Source organism: Lissotriton vulgaris, chromosome 10, assembly GCF_964263255.1.
Source record: "Lissotriton vulgaris chromosome 10, aLisVul1.2, whole genome shotgun sequence".
NCBI lineage: Eukaryota > Metazoa > Chordata > Amphibia > Caudata > Salamandridae > Lissotriton > Lissotriton vulgaris.
In genome coordinates, this window is record NC_141698.1 from 276,370,985 (window position 1) to 276,392,722 (window position 21,738).

The window sequence follows — 21,738 nt, forward strand, 5'->3', positions numbered from 1 at the left end:
GGGGCATGATATGCAGTCTTGGAGTTTTTCCATTTGATTACCAAATTTTTTGCCTCTTTCCACCCAGTTTTGCTCATTCATATTGTCCACCTTTTCCTGGCGAAATTTCATCATGTAAATGGGAAATATATATATACACATGCCTATTCATTATAGCAGAACTAAAAATTACGCATTTCTCTGAGACTTCAGCATGTCATGTGTGACCGTCGCATGATTACAGCTCCTGTCATCTGCTGAAGGATCCCACCATCCACATATGAGACCGAACAAATAGTGTAATTTTCTCAATATGCTGCATGCTTTACAGATTCATCTAAAAGAAGTTTAGTGTTAGCCAAGTACCCAAGTGGTGTCCGTCTTCTAAACATTTACTTCACTGTAAACCATGTTGAATATGGTCATTTGGAGATAAAAGTGCAAGGGTGTACATATAGGATTTTCTCTGTGCTTCTCTTTATCAGCAGTACTATCACCTATGCATAGTGCCTTGCCTAAAATTAAACCCATTTTTCAACTGGTATATTTTATGCAGTACCATCCCCCTTTTTAATTCCCTCTTGAGTACTTGTCTGATTTATTTCAATTCCTGTCTACAATATTATTTTATGGAAACTTCAGCATCAATTGTAAACCGAATTCTGAATTATTCTTTTGCCACATGTAGGGATGAAGAATTATCCTTTATAACCAAAGTGAAATTCATAGGTTGTAATAGTTACAGAAATTGTCAATAATACACATTTTTTAATGTTTGGATTTTTTACTTCAGGTGGAATAGCACTGTGCAGTCTCTTGTGTCTTCCTATGAGGCTTATGAAGACTTAATAAAGAAATCCCAGGAAGGGAAGGACTTCTATGCTGATCTAGAACGTAAAGTGGCTAAACTTCTAGAGAAAGCGCGAGCAATGTGTGAGGCTGTGGATGCCAGCCGACAACAAGTTCTGGAAAAGTAAGTGTTTTAACTCGTCTGTGGCAGAAATGGCAATCATAGCCACGTGCACATACCAGGACATTCAAAACCTACTGTGCACCTCACCAAGTTCCCTATATTTTGAAACTGTGTATTCATCATTTTTGTTTATACCACGCTTGGTCTTCCAGAGCAGCGTACTGTCCTTTAGCATTGTAAATTACAGGTTAAATTATTAGCACATGTTTAACTGAATTGATCACACTCAAAAGGATGATTTGATGAATAGTTGCTTATGGTATTCATCCCAGGGAGCTACAGGTTACAAAAATATCTCGGTAAACACCCAGCTCTGAAGGTAGTAGACTCTTTTTAGTTAGTATCAGCCTCATTATTATAGATCTGAAAAATAACTCTTCCAAACTCTCTTTAATGCTTTTTACTCATAACTTGAATAACCTTTTTTGAGGAAGTGTGGATTACTGGCTTGGAATACAGACTTGAGCAACTCCATGTGATGCTGTAGAAGATAGTTCTGTAGATTATTAGGTCTGCTGCAGAGATTAGTGTACTTTATGAAGTTCACAAATTTGATGTCCAGCACCACGTATGCTCAGGCTCATGTGTTTAAGTCACCATAAAACCACAAGGCTGCAGAAGCTTGTGTTTAAAAAAAAAAAATCCGCTCCTTGCATCTGTTAACTGCTATTTTTAGGTCTCTTCGGGACATGCTGTATTCAGGATAAGGGCATGGACCTCTGCCCACTTTCCACCCATCTTTTTAATTAGCTCTTGTCCCTTGTAAATGGTGGGCTTGTCATTGGCCAATAGGCTTAGTAGTCCCTCCTTAGTACCGCCTTTTCTCTTCTTGTAGCCTTGCATGAGGAGACCTCCTGTTACATGCGTTGTTACTCAGTATGTTTTAATTAAATCCTCTGTGCGCTATTTTCTTAAAGGGCTTTCTCCTGCCTGCTTTTGCTGGCAGGGCACGCTCTCTAGCAACAGTTTATTTTTTTGTTTAACTAGCGCAGCCTGCCTCAGCACTAATAATGGCGGCTGCGCTTTCCTTTTGTTCCTTGCGATCACCGATGTGCCCTCTTAAGATGTTCAAAGTCTAAGCGTGGGTGGTGCCATTGTGACAAAAGTAAACAAATAGAAACAAGCATTTACAATGCAATAGGGCTCGCATTATCAAAGTTTGATCTACTGGCATTGTAAATGACAATGCCTTTTATTCATTTGTTTTTAAAACCTGCAATCGGTGAAGAAACCCGCACTTTGAGCGTATAGTCCTTGCTTACGATGAGCAAGGCTGACAGTAAAAGAGACTGCCAGCCTTGCTTCTCATAACCATGGACTACAAGTACAAAGTGCTTGTTTACGCACTGATGCTAATTAATAAAAGGTGAAAAGGTGAAGAATTTTGAACTGATAATATCACATCATGCAGCAATATTGTTGAAACATTATAATAATGGGCTTCACCCTGGGTTTCGATGCGTGTGGTTTGTTAAATAAACCAGAAGAAACTATGCAATACTTCGTAAATCCTATTTTATTATTGTGCCTTTTTTAACTTATTAATATGTTGGAAAGCTGTGGAAATGTGCATGCATTAAGTTAAATGATGCTTTCTGTCCCTTACTGAACAGCGTTGTATTAATTTTGCTGCCCAGTTAAAGATGGATAAGCCAAGTAAAGTGATTGAAGATGCATAACGCCTCAGCGGGTCAATGGATAAATCTGGTTAGTGTTGTGGCAGCTGACTCGGGGGCTACCAAGTTTAGAGCTCTCTAGTCGGCAATACAAATCTAGACAACATTTGCCCTGACTTGCTGTTTTATCCCTCGCACTGACTTGAGGTTTTATCTCCGTACACAAATGTAACCTGGTATTTATTTTACTACCTGACCAAATTTGTGCACGGAAAAAAACGAAATATTCAGCGTTCTGCAGACCGGAAATCTAAGTATTGTTGCAAATTCGCACATTTTTGAGTTTTATATAGTGCGAATTCGACCCAATGGTATCAGAGCGCTGTACATAAGTACCAACATGTTACAGATGACACATTAATTTTAGTAGGCATGCGTAGATGAAGTGATTTGCCCAGAATTACAGGATGTTGAGCGTTCCTGCCAAGACTCGAACCCGGTCCAGCTTTGAGTTCGACGCTGTAGCCGTTAGGCCACATCCTCTCTTCTGACCCATGGAAGGTATAACGACGAGTTTAGCCTGCACGGGCGGGGCGGGGACCGGACGGAACCCTTTAATACCGTTCCCACCCAGGGCTTTCTTACCACCTTGCTGTGTTTTTCTTTACACATACAGAAATGCTATGAAAATGCACTTCTGGAGACAACATTTGTTTATATACTTTCTCCATGATTTCCAAATAGACATTAGTCAGGATTTTAGAATATCTCCATTTGTATTTCATAATTAAATGTGAAAATCTTAATTCACTCGTTATTCGTTTTATTTTGTTGGTCATTAAAACTTGTGGAACAAAGTAAAGCATTGTCAATAGTTAGCATCGTTTTCCCAGGTTGAGGTTAAGAGGTCGTTCTGCCCACTTATTTCTGTGGACTCAATGCACAGGGGACATGCTGCGTGCAATGCTGTTTATGCTGTAATTAAAGCCGCATGCTGTTTCACTGCACAGACTAGTGCGTGCCTGCGCATTTTTTTACTGGAGTTCTCGTGTTTCGGTATCTCAGAAACATTGTGTGATTGTCTGAAATGGTAATACGAAGGCCAGTACTGTCCAGAGGAGGTGCTGTAATTTCTGTCCATATCTTCTATAAACTTTTCCTTCAATCCTTGCATAGAAGCGCAGAAGGGTCAGTAGTAATAGGACAGGTCCAGTTCTGACCATCCTGACAAACTTGTTTGCTGGAATTCATACAGGCATCTCGGGCACAGCATATGTCCCTGCAGCCCCAGCGCTGCGAGGCGCTACCCTGAACCGAGTGGAAGCTTGGCAGCCCCCCAGTTCCTCGACCGGACTGTGTTATTACAACGTGTGGTCCTATTGTGGCTGGTAGAGTAGGTAGCATCAGGGGCATAGCTATCAATAGTGCAGCAGGTGCAGCGACACCGAACACAGCTGACTGAGGGGTCCACTGCACCTCCAGTTATAGCTATTGTTTGCTTCCAAGCCGGGGTGGCAGACCCACTTTGGATTAATAGAGGCCGTTGAGACCCTTGCTATGCCACCGGATGCACAATAATGTTTGATCAATAACACCTTCTGGGGGGGGGTCCATCACCATACCTGGGACTCCCATCATTTCAAATTAGATCACTGGCGCTGGTTTCACCAGGGAATTATATACTTTTCCTGGTCTCGACAGTTTGTATAGTTAAGAAACTTGGAGCTTGATAATCACCGCTCACGCAGTTGCCAAATAGTGTGAGCCTGGGAAAATTACTTTATCTTAAGAGGTCCCATTTAGTTTATCCAAAACTGGGTGTGCTTATAAACGTGCTAATTCCCGATGTGAAGTGCTGTGTAGAAAAAATGGATTCACATTTTAGCAAAGCACACAGTGTTACGTGTATTGCTACACTTTATTGCTATGATACCTATATGGGCAATGCCGCCATGATGCAGAAAACCTCACGCTATCACAGCTGTCTTTGTAATCACACTGAAATATGGTTTTATTTCACCCCATGTCATTATTTCACACAGGGGTTTTAAATGGGTTTTAAAGGCCTCTTGCGTTGGTATCGAGCTTAGTAAAAAAAAAAAAAAAAATCGGTCCTAGGTCACCCCTTATCTCCCCCCTCGCGTCCGTTAGTGGTAGAGATAGCGGTCGAAGTTTTGGGCAACAACTTCTCTTTTCTGCGGCGGAAGAAAGCGCTCGCGACACGAGCAAGTGACAGCGACCCAGTCACACCGGGGCGTGCTCGGAAAGGTGGAAGTGAATCAGCCTCCCCGGCGAGAAGCAGCAAAGACTGGGCAGGAAGAGGCGACCTCCCACTACCCGGAACCAGCCCCATGCCCTCTGCCCTGCTCGTAAACAGCTGGCCGAGGGGAGCGCGCGTCGAGAGGTCCTGCAGGTGGATACCTTGAGCTGCAAGTGTTCGGAGAAGTTTCTGTCAGCAGAGGACCCTGGCGCACCAGGGTGGAGTCAAGAGTCGGCTCGCATCGGTTAGGCTCTCATCGAGGTAACGAGGTGCTGTTGGCCTTTTCTTGGGCTAGGCCTCTCTCTAGTCACTGACCTGCGATGGCTCGCAAGAGTCTGACCTCAACACAGGCGCGCAGGGCCTGCTAGGGCTTCAGATGAGCCCGCAGTGACGAATCTTGCCTCCGGGATGGTGATTGGCGGACGACCGACCTGCTGTGGAGGACCATGGGGGACACGCGTGTGGAGGAGCTTGTGCAGGCATTCATGGCCAGCCCTCTGGTTACCTGGGTGAGTGAAGCTTGGCAGGTAGAGTTTGGGCAAGGTTTGAGACTTGCAATGCAGCTTTAACAGAGGGCTTGTTGTGTAGCCCAAAGGCAGTATATATTTTTTATAATGGCAGATGCTGTATCTTTAATACAGGGCCTATCCTGAGGTTCAACATTAATATAAGGCACAAAATTAGCTTTCAAAATTATATGGTGTGCATCTTAATTACATACAGCCCAGAAAGTGCAGAACTGTCAAGTTTTGAAAATGTGTAGGATTGAGAACTAATTAGCGTATTTGATAACATTGCTCGAAGTGACGTCAAATAGTCTTCCATATTAACGATTGCATTACGCACGAAGTAGCATGTAAAGAAAAAAAGAACAAAACAAGAGTGAGAAACGCTCCTTCGAGCAGGCAGAGTAGGTCTAAGGAGCAGGTACAACAAAAAAAAAAATCACCTGCTTCGAAGGATGAAAATCTGGAAGACGCTATAGATCCTGTAGCGCTGCTGCAAAAGATAAACAAGCCCGCAAACGGTGCGAGTGGTGTGCGCGCGCCACTGCGACACACGTGATGGCCTATTGGTGTCTATTACGCGCACTAAGCGCGTAATAGACACCAATAGGCCATGGGCGGAGCTGTGGCGTATTGCGTGCAGTCTTTCATTAAAAGACGCACGCAAAGGCCAATAGCTGCCCACAGAAGGAAAAGCACGAGCGTGTGCGATTCCCAGGGCAGCTTCCCGACCCTATTTTTCGATTACAAAATGCCCCGCGCTGCGAAGCACTGCTAAACAGTGCAACGCAGGGCGCGAGCCCTAAAAACGGCAGCCACACGTTTTTTTTCTATTTGTTTACTTTTGTCACAATGTCACCACCCACGCTTTAGCTTTAAACATCTTAAGTTAAAGCACAGGTGCGCCAATTGCTTCTGAGCATACTTGGTAACAACACATATAATTTTTCTATTTCACTTTTGAAGCAATCACAGCACCTGCGCTTTAGCTAATGATTTTTACAGCTAAAGGGACAGTTGCCACAAAGGTCTCACATTTGCAAGAGTTTGAGCTATTGACATTGTAAATGACAATGCCTTTTATTTATTTGTTTAGAAAACCTGCAAGCGGTGTTTACGCACTGTTTGCAGGTTTTCAAAACATATAAATAAAAGGCATTATCATTTACAGTGCCAATTGCTCAAACTCTCGCAAATGTGAGACCTATTGGTTTGCAAATGCTTGGTATTTCTTGCAAACTGATATTTCTGAGTTATCCAGTTTGCTTTAAGAATTGATGAACTGTAGGCTTCATGTTTCAGTGAACAATTATTTCCTTAATTTGGTTGACCAACTTTCTAAAAAATCTTTTTTTGTAATACTTCTAAAGTATGTTTTTTCTTATATAAATCAAGTATTTGCATTATCCAGTTTTTATGCTGTAGATCAACTACCAGGTATATCTAAAGGAATAGTATTCAAGAAGCATATGCTGGTGTCCTCCTTGTCATGTTATTTTTCCAGTTGGGTATGTGGAAAAGTGTTTAGAAAAAAACAAGATAAGCCGCAAGACACTCGTGTAAAAAGTTGGAAGAATTTTTTTTTGATAACCAACTTTTATTGATTTTCACCAATAGCAATATACAGTAACACCAATCCATACTACTTTGCAATCAACACACAACCAGTGTACATACAAACTTAGGATCCCACATCTACTAGTAGAGATGTCCACCACTTGTCCCAAATCTTGTCGGTGGCACCCTCTTGCCTCATAAATCGTTTTTTCCTGTGGTGGACACTAATCGTCACCTCTCAGCAATATCGTTAGTGAAGGGGGTTCAGGTGACTTCCAGCTGCTTCTATGTCTCTCTTGGCCACTAGGGTCACCACCCCAATAAAGGCCCTCTCCAACTTCAACCCTACATCCTCCTCCAATAAACCCAGCAATCTACTTCTGGGGTAAGGACTACGCAGCGGCCAAGGGCCATAGATAGCTTACACCCTACTTTTCCCCAGAAGGGGGTCAGAGTGCGAGTCATATGGAAGAAGTCCGCTCTAATTAGGGAGCGCCAAGCACAACAGGCTTGGGGGAGGTACGGCCAGTTTGTAATCTCTGAGGGGGTCAGATAGGTCATATGAAGTTAAGTTGAACCATGCAGAGGCGAAAGGGGATAGTCAACTCTTTAGGGACTGACAACCTTTGCACCAGTGGTTTCTCATCTAGGTCCCCCCACCCATACCTCCCACCTCAGTCGCAAAGCAGGGAAACAATGTAGCGCATTAATGATCAGTGAGCGGTAGAGCGTAGAAATGGCACCTTTGCTCATCTTCCCCAGTAAAAGTTTTGCTTCAAAGGGGTTCAACTCTGGGACGTGGTTATCTACGGGGACATGTACCAATAGGGCATGGCTGAATTGAAGATGGAGATACAATTGGGTACGGGAAAGTTGGTATTTTTCTTGTTGGACTTGTAACTACATCAAGACACCACCACTTCAAATGTCTCCCAGATAGGTAAACCCTATTCTGTTCCAGGACGTGGCACCTCTTAGGCCCACCACCTAGTGTAACCACATGCAGCGCCATAATGACATCAAGCTGGTGAGCCTGCAATCCCAACCAACAAAATGAAGTGCCGCTGTCCAGCAGAGCAAGGTCACCTTGCTACAGTCAGGAAGAGATTGCAGAATTTGGTCTCCATATGACAGGCCCAGGATGCTGTCTAGACCCAATAGGTATGGCTCTACCTGGGAGGTGGGGGAATTCCATCCCCCGTTAAACCACCCATTTATAGTTGCAACCTGTGCGGCGATGTAATAGGCATAGAGGTCTATCATACCCATTCCTCCTTCATATGGAGATGAGATTGCCTTGCATTGAGAAAAGTCACTCGATGGTGACCCCACCCAGAAAAATACAGGGATTCTTAAAGTTATCGTCTGAAACCACCTTTGGGGAATTGGGTGCTGTAAGTTGGCAAGGACATACAAGAAGCACAGAAGACACATAATTTTAAACGATGCAATCCACCCTAGGAGTTGAGAGCCACATGATTCCACTTATGCAGGTCTCTGTTCAATCTAGCCTGAAGGGGGTGAAAAGTAAGAGTCCATGTAAATACCTAAAGACTTCAAGAAGCGACGGCATATCTGGATTGTGGGGCACCCAAAATATCCACTTGCATCTCCTGTAATTGGTACTAGCAGGGCTTGGTCACGTTGACCCGCAGTCCGGAGGCCTCCCCATAAAGGTTAAGGATCTCAAGGCATGGCGGGCCTGATGACTGGGGATCACCAAGAAACAATAAAACATCATTTGCATAGAGAGCTGTGCGCTCTTCCTAACCTTCCCCCAAAACCATCCTTGCACCCGGGCGTCACAACAAATGAGGTGTGCCAAGGGCTCAATCTTTAAGGCAAAGAGCAACGGCGATAGGGGACAGCCCTGTATGATGTCTAATAAGTTTACTAATAAGTCTACGAAAGAAAGGCCCAAAGCCTGCCCATTTCAGCACCGGCATTCGGCATAAACCCACATTGATCGGGGTGGATCAAATGGAGTACGGTCTGATTCAATTGAGACGTTAACACCACACGAACACCTTAATATCAGCGTTTATATGGAAAATGGGCCTATATGAGGAGCTTCTGTCTGAAGGCTGGCTCTTCTTGGGTATGACAACTGTGGCTAAATCTAGTTTGAGGGGAATGGCCTGTGTTCCACTGTCTCAGTGTAGAGTGCTAGGAGATGAGGAAGCAGAACGGACTGATATTGTTTAAGAAATGTGATTGTAAACACGTCGGTCCAGGCGTTTTACTTGGGGCCAGGTCTAATATGCTTTTGTTAATTTCTTCCCTTGTTATCGTTCAAGATCCTGAGCCAGAGATGGAGGGATTGAGGGCAAAGGGATCTCTTTCAATAATTGGGATTCAAGCTCCTGCTGTGATACAGGTGCCACCGGAAAAAGTGTTCGATAATAATCTGTAAAGACTTGGGCAACCTCAGGTGTACTTTCGTGGAGGACATCGTGGACATCACAAAAGGATTGTAGTGTAGTTCCTATATTCCCAATAGGCTCTGCACATTGGAATAACATATACTATTGTTTAGACGTAGGACTGAGGTCGACTAGGTCTCTATCGTATATATTAGACTTAATAGTGAGTGACAGCTAGCTCAGAGGTCACTAGAAACGTTCTCGAATTCACAAGAAGGGATTAGTTTCTGACAACCGCATAAACATGACAACTTTGTTTTCCCAAGAATAAGAAATCAATCTCTTTTTTTTTTTTTTTTAATAATTTTATTTGGCAATTCATAAATGCAGAAGTAAACATAAAACAATGTTTTAGTCTCAAAAACAAATTTACGAGAAATGAAATAAAACAATTAACATAGAAAGCAAATATCAGGAAAAAGAAAAGCCACAATATTATTTACACTGGTGGGCACAGTCTAGCTAGCAACTCTAATATTTGCTCCAATTCTCAATTGGTTTCCAAATCTTAATGCCCCGAGCTTTAGCCCTCAACCCTTTACAGGCAAAGATCGCCTTCTCTTGATTATACATACCCAAGAGTCTTGATAACCATATCTGAAAGTTAGGGGGAATCTGTATCTTTCCAGCGGGCTGTTAATATAATACGATACACAGCTGTCTCCAAAAAAAGCAATGTTTCTTCTTCAGTGGAATGTGACAGTGTATTATCATACCCCAAGATGTACATGGTAGGGGATTCGGCGACTGGATGACCAAACACTTCCTGCCAAAATCCCATTATCATATTTTTCAGTACTGTTAATTTTTCACACTCATATAGCATATGGATTAAATGTGCCGAATTTTTTCCACATCTAGGGCATTCTGAGTTAGCTCTTTTTCCCCAAGAGTAAAGTTTAGCAGGGGTAAAATATAAATCATACATGGTCTTATACAATTGTGCTTTTAAATTAGAAGACATAAACAATTTTGTTGACAATAACAATACCTTATCGATATCAACATTGGGGTTGTTTAATTTCCTTGACCAGCCCTGCTCCACAGCAGCGACATCATCCAATTGACTGTCAATTAGGGCATCATAGATCGTACCAATCCTAGTTGAAGGTCTTAATAGACAGTCAAATAAAGGAATATTCTCCAGTGTGATATCTGCACTTTTTAGGTCTGAATATATTTGAATACACTATTGCTGGGAATAGAACATTTAAGTTGTAGCTGTTGAAATCTTTGGCTAGCAGGAAGCGACAGGAAGTCACCGATAGTCGAAACTCCACATGTTTCCCATTTCCTGGCAATCATATTGTATATAGATGGTGGTAATAGGGTAGAGTGCCATAGCGAGGTGTACTTATTATGTTTAGTAATACTCAGCTGTCTTCTAATTTTCTTCCAGATACCCCAAACACTCAGTATAATCTTAAATTTCACTTTTTTGAAGTATGAAGATTCGAGTTGTCTTACTAGGAGACCTCTCGCCTTATCCCCGATAATTAATTCAAATATTATAGGAATATAGCTCTCCCCTACTTCACTTCCCAAAGATTTTATATAGAATAGAGGCTTCATCTGATGTAATAGAGCTGCCAGCAAATAGTATCCCAAATTAGGTATTGCAAGGCCCCCTCTTATAACTGGGAGAGGGAGAAAGCGGATAGATCTCCTTATCTTCCCATATCCCCATATAAACTTGCTCATCTGAGATTCAAGGATCTTAATAATTTTGTCGTCCACCAATAACGGGATCGCCCAGAACAGGTAGAGAACTCGGGGTAGAATGTTCATTTTGAGAAAATTACCTCTTCCAATAATCGAAAGATGTATGCCATCTATCCGCTTTAAATCTGTTGTTATTCTTTGTATTAGGGGATCATAGTTTATTTTAATAATCTCATCAGTTTTAGAGGATATACGGACTCCCAGATATACCGCACTATCTACTTTCCTAGAATCTATAAATTGGGTATTTTGGGTACATATAACCATCGTTTTATCCCTACTTAAAGAATACCCCGAGATTTGTCCGAATGCATGTGTAATCTGTTCGATTTCGATTATTGCCTCCTTGGGGTGTGATGTTACTACCGCCACGTCATCGGCGTAGGCTAATATTTTGGTATCAAATGGACCCAAAGTAATTGGTCTAATTGCCTCGGAATTTAGCAATTTTATAATGAGGGGATTTATATAAAGTGCGAAAAGGATAGGGGAGCATGGGCACCCCTGCCTAGTCCCCCGAGATATATCAAAAAGGCTCGACTCCTGACCCATCGCCAAAACTCTAGCCTTAGGTGAGAAGTACATTGCTTTCAGAGACTTCATAAAACTTGGTCCCATATTATTTTGCTCTAAAACTGCCCACAAAAAAGCCCATGAGACCCGATCAAAGGCCTTCTCGGCATCTAGGAAGACCACCGACATCCGGCCCCCCGTGACAGCCATGGCATCAAAGAGGGCAGTGACACGTCTAGTGTGGTCCGTAGTGCCCTTGCCCGGGATGAAGCCGTGCTGCCACGGAGAGACCAGATGCTCGATCGTCCCCCTGAGCCGATTAGCCAGAATCTTCGAGTATAGCTTCGAGTCTGAGTTGATAAGAGAGATAGGATGATGGCAGTTTAGGAGGTTTATCTTTTTTTGGAAAAACCACAATATTCGTTTCCAACCATGATCTAGGGGGATTACCGCTGACTTGAACTCCAATAAAAAAGTCAAGAAGTAGAGGAGTTATAATATTATCCAAAATCTTATAGAGCTCGAGTGGAATTTTGTCTGGGCCTGCTGCCTTGCCCGAAGCCAATTCTGCTAGAGCAATTCGTACTTCACTCATGGTTATATCTCTTTCTAGGTCTTGTCTAGTAGCCGAATCTACCCCTAAAGTACTTTCTGAGCACAGAAAGACCACAGTGCAGGCCCTGATTGGCTCTCGCCTGGACTACGCTAACGTTCTGTACCTTGGCCTACCGGAATATCTCATATCGCGCCTTCAGATAGTACAGAACTCGGCAGCCCGGGCCATATTTGGCCTTACCAGAAGGGCCAGGGCATCGGAGCACCTCAGAACTCTTCATTGTCTGCCCATTAAGAAGCGGATCGCTTTCAAGGCCCTGACCATCGCCTTTAAAGCCTTGCATGGTTTAGGCGCCCGCTATCTTCAGAACTGGATCACTTTCTACCTTCCCTCGAGATCCCTTCGCTCTTCGTCACAAGCCAGGGCAGTCACCCCTAGGATACATCGGGCTCGCCTCGGCGGACGCGCCTATAAACATCTGGCGCCCCTGCTGTGGAACGATCTTCCTCTCGCGCTCAGATCCTGCTCTAATCTTTTGACATTCAGGAAGGATTTGAAAACCTGGCTGTTTCAGCAATAAGTTCTTCCACCTTGTCCTCTTATCATGCTGCCTGCACCGCCTGTTTCTATTTGCTCCTCCCCTTGACCTGTGAGGCTCCGACAGCACCGGGACACTCCTCGGAGTAGCCGTGCGCTATAGAAGCACCCCTTTTAACATAACATAACATTCAGCAGCCCATCTGGCCACTTCATTTTTAATTGTATCAAAGTCAAAAGAGTCCTCATTATTATACAGTTTCTTATAAAAAAAAATTAAAGACTTCTAATATTGTTTCAGGTGTTGTAAATTCTTGACCCTCTGACTCAATGCACACAATTGAATTGAGAGATTGTTTTTGCCGAGTACTGAGTGCAAGCTGCTTCCCTACCCTCTCTCCTGTTTCGTAGATCTCATTACGGTGGGATTGATAAGTCTCAGCTGCCCTTTGAGTAAGCTTACTATTTATCTCTGCCTTAAGGATCGTCATTTCTCTCAAAATTAAATCCCCCTCTCCATCCTCTCCACCCTGAGCAAGTATGGCAGTATGCTTCTCTTCTTTTCTAGCTAATTTTTGTAGCTGAAGATCATTTAAAATTACACTCTCTTTCCTCTGCCTAGCTACGTAGCTAATTGTCTCACCCCGTATTGACGCTTTGAAACAATCCCACACCGTGTTTCTAGATGAACTATATCGATTACAATCAAAAAATCCTTGCGCCCATACCTTAATATACTCAATATATCCCCTATTGACGAGCAGTTTTCGATCAAAAGTCCAGCTTGTCCGAGGTCTGGCCATATTATCTATGCTAATAGAGAGTACTAACGGATTGTGGTCCGCTATAATCTTTGGGAATTTGAAAATTCTTGCCTGGCTAGCCCAGTTACTAGACATCCAAATATAATCTATGCGGACGTACTTGTTGTGGGGATATGAGAAGTACGTGTACCCTGGGTCTTGTGGCTGCTTCAGGTCACATATATCGGACAGGCCTAAACTTTCCTTTAATTGAAGGAGAGCGCTATAAACTTTAGGCTTACGGCCAGTATATTTATTTCGAGCTTGATTATGTGCCAGTTCCATTTTTGGCAAGGAGATATTGAAATCTCCACAAAATATAAGTGCCTGAGGCCATGATGACAGTTCCGTCTCAAGATCCTTAATTATAGAGGGGTCATCTTCGTTAGGGGCATAAATAGAACATATTGTAATCCCCAGCTTAAGCTCCACGATAACCCACCTACCCATAGAGTCAGCAGCTACCCGTATGGGTTCACCCAGAAATGGCTTAGCAAATATAGCAACCCCTCTAGTCCTTGAGGTATGAGATGTACATCCCAACAAGTTGAATCCAGGGACCCTTAATACTCCCCTTTCAGCCCAAGGGATATGAGTCTCTTGAAGACATATAATATCAAGCGCATTCTGAGTAATTATCCCACACATTTGTTCTCTTTTCGTCCTATCATTGAGGCCAGCCACATTCCAGGAGCAAAGTTTTACCCTAGCCATGTTGTGCTTTGTTTTTTCCCCAGTCCTGATCTATTATATTACCAAACATAACTCTATATTCTACGTTAACACTACAGTTTATTTTTCTGATTCTGCTTCTACATTCATGATTGCCTTTTTTAAACATTTTCCCCCAGCTACGTCCCCCCCACTCCCACCCTTTGACCTTTGCCCCCCACCCTCCAAAAACAAAGGCAGTTGGACTCCATTAGAGTCTATGGTGATGAACGTGCATTGTCGCTCTGGTGCTCTCAGTCTAACCATTAATAATTAACAATAAAGTCCCAGACCCATAAGTGAAAAACCCAAAAAAACAGAAAGAAAAAGAGTAAAGAAAGCAGTTATAGACACTTTTATCCCCTCTTTTTCTTCTCATGAGAGGCTATCCAAGTACTCTTTAGCCTGAACCTCCGAGGTAAAAAACTTTGTTTGGTCACCATTAATTACTTTCAACCTAGCAGGATTATTTAAGTATGCCTGGAGCTTCTTGTCTTGAAAAGGTTTTATGAGCTGGCGCAAGCGCCACCTCCGCTCAACTGTGGTGTGACAGAAGTCAGGGCATACAAAATAGGTTATGTGACCGCTAGATTTTTTCGCCTCTGGCCTCGCTTTCTCCCATACTGCTTGTCTCAGTATAAAATTGCAGAAATATACTAGTATAGCTCTCGGATATGCGCCGGGTTTCGGGGCATTTCGCATGGTGAGAGGTACTCGATGTGCACGCTGCACCTCTAGATCCCAATTCCAAGCAGAAAGTTCTGGTAGGGAGTCTTGAAATAGTTTAACCATAAAGGAGCGAGCATCCCCCCCCCTCCGCTCCTTCAGGAACACCTAGGACCCTCAGAATATTTCTACGTAGGCGGATCTTCCACATCACGTCAGAAAGCCCCTTCTCATGGGTGTCGATCTGCTCACGATTTACAGCAATCTCGGACTCATTACCGACCACTCTCGTCTCCATCTCAGTCATACGGTCAAGGCAAGATGGCGGTCGCTTGAGACCGCAGTGCGGGTCGCTCAGTGCTCTCAGTCAAGAAAAACAAACAAACTGACCCCTAATGAAGAAGTGCCACACGGATTACAATTGGGAGGCTATCTTTTATGAAAACATCATTACCAAGGAAATGAGGTGTAATCTGTACCGGCTCACGTCAAGTCGAAGCTCTGTCTCGAACTGCTTCACACATAATGGTGTCAGATACCCCTCTCAAAGAACAGACAACGCGAGTAAAGAATCAAATCCCCGCATTGGCTACGGCAATAGGGCTCGCCCTTATTCAATACTACTGTCAGCTTACTAAGAAACATCGAGGCTGCTGCCTGTCTTACCTGCCCTGCTCTGTGGAATCGGACTCGGAGCTGAAGCCAGAGCCAAGCGACCGCTACGAGGGTATGGCACCGAAGAACGCTGCCTCGGCAGCGGCTGCAGCGAAGACAAGAGCGGCGAGACTCGCTCTGCGTGAGAATATGGAGGCTTTGGTAAGAGGAGGAGCAGCGAAGAGTCCGGCTGCCGTGGGGACCCCTGAGAAGACGCCCGGCAAGTCGAGTGCAGCAGCTGGTGCCATCCGGAAAGGCGGACAGAATGCTCCTTCGGTGGTTGAGCTCCTCAGCAAAGCCCCGGGGAAGCTCCTTCCGGGTTAAGGCTCGCAGAGTCGGTCAGGAGCTGAGCGTACACCTCAGACTCCACCAACAGAAGCTGATTCGGCTGAATCGGCTGTATTACCGAAATTGAAACTGCTACACACAGAGGTGCGCAGATAGAGGGAGGAATCCCCCAGGACAATACGGTGAGCCGGGTCAATGTGGGGAATGAGGAGAGTACGGGCAGCGTGAGGAAAAAAGCATTGACAACAACAAATGTGCTGAGTATTGCAAATGGGCTGTCTAACTCACCTTCACTTATGAAAACTAATTTGCTGAGCACTTCTCCCTTGACTATAGCTACTGAAATTGTTGATGGTCCCCCCGGGGGGGTAAATGCCATAACAGCTATATCAACTGCACAACCAGAATTGCGAGAAGTGTTGGAGGAAGTGGATGTAGTGTTGGAACAGCTCAATATATCCCCCACGACTAATATAGACACAGATACTCCACATAACATAATAAATGCAATCCCTATAATTCCTGCCGAGCCTGAAATTCATAGTCTGGAGCATATACATCCAGATCTAGTCGCAGCTAAGTCTATGGAGACCCAGATCAATCTTCAGTCAGAAGACTCAGGGTACTCCACAGTTGGAAAAAGGGCAGCTCTCCCTGAAGATTCACGCAATCAGAGCGACGATGATACAGACAAGGACAAAGACAAGGATAAGGAAAGGGATAAGGCCCCAAGTGATTTCTATTCCTTTTCGGACGAGCTGAGTTGGTCATCAGGCTCAAATTTAAGTGACTCTAGTGATGATGAAACTAGTATTAAGTATTTTTGAGAAACAAGGGGGACCCAGAGGGTAGCTAAGAACCATGGGTATCAACTAAGTAATGGAAACACGGGTTCCTAGCTTATTTAGAATCATAACAATACAGTATAGAACACAATAAGCTACTATACGCTTAAGTCTCCTTGCCCAGCCGGACAAGGAATTTATTTATCAACAGATATCAGATATAGTCATAATATATTTCTACAACAGTAGCGTGGCACAATCCTGTACCGTACTAGGAGAGAAAGAAAGTAAAAAAGAGTGAAAGGGGTGTTTTCAGGCAAGAAAAGGAGCAGGCAGGGCACTGTAAATAGTAGAGAATAGTGACAGTGTCGCCTGGAGTAGCACATACAAAATCACATTTGAAGTATATTACATGTATGCCCACTCATGGGTGTCGACGTTTCGATCCCTTTGCTCAATTACATAAAGGGGATCATCATCAGGACTTTCAAATAAAATTTGCCTGAATAGGACAACGCCTTAAATAATCGAGCAGACGCACTGGTAGTGCTGGTGGTTGCTCATTACAATCTCATGTATCCCGTTGCGGCAATGGGCCAAGCAGTCAATTGTTATGCTTTCAGCTCCTGTTAATATGTGGGCGGAAGTGGATGGAAGGTACACTGGTTCTTTCAGTTATGCCGGATTTTTGGCGAGCTTAAATAACAATAGTATTGGGTTGGTCGAGTCAGGCTCGATGGCCGTCCACTCGTTTGCGATCAATGTCGGAATGGGACGCGGGTCGGATTAGAGCTCGCGGGTGACCTGGATACTCAACTGGTGCTTCTAAAATATGCCTACCCCGGTGTACCTAACCTAAGTCTAGTACAAGGGAGGAAGTAAGTGAGGAGTAACTTCAGTTTAGTATTTCTCTGCCAAGAATGTATCTAAGAATTCTCTATGGGTCAGCTCCGTACCTTGGTTTAGAATGAAGGGGGTCTTGTATCTCTCTCTCAGGACTCAATTTCCTAGCAACCTGCAAGGGTAGCCTGGAAACACTGGAGCTCGATTTCTCAGCTGGAGAAAAGACAGAGTCTTTCAGTGCGTCTGCTGGAGGGTCGGCTTCCTTCGGCACTTGCTGCTGCAGGGCGTCGGGCAAGTAGACAGTCAATCTGCCTCAAACCACCGTGTGTTTGTCTGGGCAAATGTAGGCATATTTATACTTTGAAGGTGCCGTGTTTGACGTATGATTGGACCTAATAACGTCATCGAAGACTCAGTTCTTCGAAATCTCCATTATTTCCTAGATAAATTAGTATTCAGGCTAAGGGGATGTCCCTAGCTGCTGAAGGTGTGTTTTTCTATGAAATTGTTGTTGATTCTCTGAACTTAGTGGAAGTAGCCATGCCGTATTTGGGCTGCATAGGCTCAGTCTAAATATGGTAATGGTTTCTATGCCTATATAAGGATCGGGTAATTTATACCTATATAAGGGCATGAATCGGGAAAATTACAATAGGGTCCTAGATTCATTTACAACACCCACTCCACGATTTTAAGTTCAATAAAACTAAACGTATAATCACTGAACATTTCAAAAAGCTAGTGTTTACAATCCCACCCACAACACAAAATACAAATTGCATTGGAAAAGGCTTGTGTACATGAAACTAGTATAAAGTGTAGGAAAAACAAGTCTCAACTGATATGAAGCATACTATGAGAGCATACATTCTAGCATAATACAAAAATTACATTCATGAAATGTCTCTTAAGTTTATAGAAAAGAAACCGAGTCTATCCCATAATATAATATTTAAACTGTTTTGTGATGATGATTAGGCCAAATATTGTCACTAGGAAGTTTTCAAAAGAAATCTTGTTCTCTAAGAATAGTTCTACTTTAAGCAGATTACTCTGTGCCAAAAGTTCTATTTTGAAAGAGTTCAAATTGTTAGTCAGAGTTCAGAGAACGCTGTGTGCATGAATCAAAAGGTATTCTCGGTGTCAGGAGAAAACATCAGATCGTCTAGGCTGGCAAAGAAACTGTCTACCATAGTAGGCGAAAGTGGGGCCACTTCAGTTAGCAGGTCAAATGTGCATAGATGAGGATCATCGCCGTCAGCGTTTGAAGCATTAGCAATGTCCGCAGTAGGTGGTGCCTGTGTGCCTGTAGTGTCACGTATCTCACCCTCGGTTAGACTTGCCGGTGAGACCTTAATCAATGCCCTCATCAGAATTGGCAGCCATTGGGGGCAACACGATGCATGAGTCGTTACCGGACCTAGCAAAGCGTGAACATTCGATGGCAGGAGTGATGGAAGTGTAAGATAAATGTCCAACATGCATTCTTCTCCGCAAAGCAGGCATCGCAGAACAGATAAATAAAAATAAATCGTATATCATACGTTCTTATATAGCGCCTTTCACCATAAGGTCTCAAGGCGCTTGCTTTGGGAACCCGTCCTGGCCTTTCCCTGCAAGATTACCCCTACTGGGCATCCCCAAGGTGAAGGACAGGCATCCCATCGCGGTGGGGCCGTAGTGGAGATTAAGCAAGCTATTGCCCAGAGTTGCAGAGTGTGAACCCATGATTCGAGTGGGCGCCGAGGCGAGAATTATCCAGTCCGTGGACATTTTGAGCTCAAGGCCCTGCCGCGTTGGGGATTGAACCCTGGTCCCGGGTCTGACCTCTGCATCAAGGACTGCCTCCTCTAACCAGTGAGCCACACTCACCGGTCAGAGGAGGCAGATTGGTCTGAACGATAGAAACCAAATTGTGTCCGGATCTCTTAAACGAGCCAAGCCAAGAATCTGTGTAATTCTCTCACGATACCTCATGGCAAGGAGGCATTGTTCCATGGTAGTCTGGGTATTGCTGCTGACCAGACTTGCCATATCGGAGCAGAATGAATAATAACAGAATTCCTGCTACGAGTCCCTCGATGAGAGGTAGGCCGCCGATCACAGAGTTTATGAAATTTGGATAAATGCCGAGGACTGCTCCAAATAGTGTTAACAGTCCCGAAAATATCGTCTTAAAAACATGTGCGATGCCACTGGTATCAGACATGTTTAAGATTTGACTTAACATTTCTGCGAAATGTACTGGGCAGTTCGTTGAAAATAATGCATGTATCTCTGCAGAAGTCCTTGGAACTTGCAGATCATACGTTTCTTTAGACGAGGTCAGTGGCACCGTTTTTTGCAAAAGAATGACTTTCATTCTGCTTAAAGTATCAATTCGTATAGAAGAGATATTCAGTGAAGGCCATAACACCGTCTACCTGTCTGACTTGCTCTTTGGATACAATACTTGCATACAACAAGTGACCCTGGATGACACACTAACTCGATACGCTTTTCCGGCTACATGACACAACAGCTGTGGTCATTGAGCATAACGTAGCTGCCATTGGATAGCTGCCTGAAAATTAGTTCTATTACTGTGTAGGGTGTACCGTGCAGGTGGCAAGATAGGTTATTTGCAGAACCTTTGCATGCTCTGTGTAAATTAATACCTTGGCACAAAAGGGTACCGCTTAGTGAGTTCTTACAATTTTTGCCACTAAGGAATACCTATTTTCCCCCACTCCAACATTTGTGTGTGTAAGGTAAAGTCCAGGTCGACTTAATGTATTCTTTACCCAACCTTTCATACAGGCCCGCTGGTATATGCTGTAGACATTATTGAAATTGGAAAATCGTCACTTGTATCGTAATGGTGCCATGTATTATCCATTCAATGACAGGCTTCTCAGAAACTCTCAATGGTAATCTTTCCAGTTTTCAATGCTCAGCACTGTATAGTCTGCTCCTCTTTGTGCCAAAGAGATTTGTTTATCTGTAAGGTTAAATACCTCAAACAATGATGTTGTGTTGATTAGACGCCATGGCACGTAGCCTGAACGAAGATTTTGTAACGTCCAGCCTAGCTGCATTATAGAACGTAATTGAGACTGGCCATGTTGTAACATTAGCAAGTCCTGCTCTGCTATGTCAAATTGCAGATGATACAGTGCTGTTCAAAGAATATGTTCTGGAGGACAGAGTCATTAACCCATTGTCCACTACAGAGAGAGTTTTCTCTAAATTAATAAGATCAATTTCTCGTATTCTTTCTGCAGTTTCCATGTGCGTTATTTTCCAAGCTTCGTTGTACACAGCTTATATACCGGCATATATGAAACGTTTTTTGACGTGGTTTGCGAGGCCCCATTAAGAAATCTCGCCAATCATTGCCTTCTTTAAGTAAAGATAGGTGTTGTTTGATTTTTGGATGTGTAGATTTCTGTAGCCATTCAAGGCATTTTTTCCTACACTGTAAGTAGTTACTATCCCTGGATGTTGTCTCTGGGAGTATCATGGATCTGGCTTATTTACTTTGAACCCTTGTGTTTTGTTCAGGAATCTATTTTGACAGTTATTCGTGTCTGTGGGCCAGATTAACCATTTATTCCAATCAGGATTAGTTCTGTTTTGTTTCAGAATATAGGGTACGTCTATCTCCTCTTCTGTAGTATCATTACTGTCAGATGTGGGTTTAGGTATAGATGGTTTATTTAAGTCTATTATCTTAGCCAGGCCAAGACAAGAAGTTTGTTGAACAGTGTCATTTAAAAACATTATTTGTTCTGGTATAATACAGGCTCTGAACAGGGCTTCTAAACCTTGCACCTGCCAGTCTTTTGTGCCCCAGACAGTTTTTGTCTCAATGTTGTCTTTCCAAAAGTTAAAACCTAATGTAGACAGCTGAGCATAAAAGTTTGCAGAATAAATTTGTTTAGTATTGGTCAACATTGTTTTTATTCCTGTCTTCTTCATATTTTTGAAATAAAACGTTTCTGGATTTGTAATGTTGAACCTTGAGAAGTACGGAAACATTTCATAAAATGTTTTTGAGCTGCCCTTTGGCGGCGTTGGACAATGTTCCCATTGATTATAAGTAAAAACATTCCTAGGGTTTGCAGATTTATGCAAATAATGGTGACCATAGTGATTAAAACAATACATTTGTTCATAATGTGATGAACCCTCTAAATATTCATTTTCTGTAAATTTAGCTGACATTTCTAAGTCTATCATCATGTTATTAACAGTTTCAAAGTCCCAATCATCAGAAAATGTGCTGGGTGATACAAAGTCACTCAAAGAAACCTTGAACTGGTGTGGAATCTTCAGCAGTTCCACCGGGCCATAGATGTCATAAT

The 21,738-nt window shown here is 43.2% G+C and overlaps 1 protein-coding gene across 1 annotated transcript in view; it reads left to right on the top strand.

Moving 5' to 3' along the window:
• PTPN23 (protein tyrosine phosphatase non-receptor type 23) overlaps positions 1–21,738 on the top strand; it is a 599,643-nt gene that overhangs the window by 405,506 nt on the left and 172,399 nt on the right. The window contains exon 19 of the mRNA XM_086941008.1: positions 773–952. Within this exon, the coding sequence (XP_086797134.1) occupies positions 773–952 (180 nt within the window). The remainder of the gene's footprint in view (positions 1–772; positions 953–21,738) is intronic.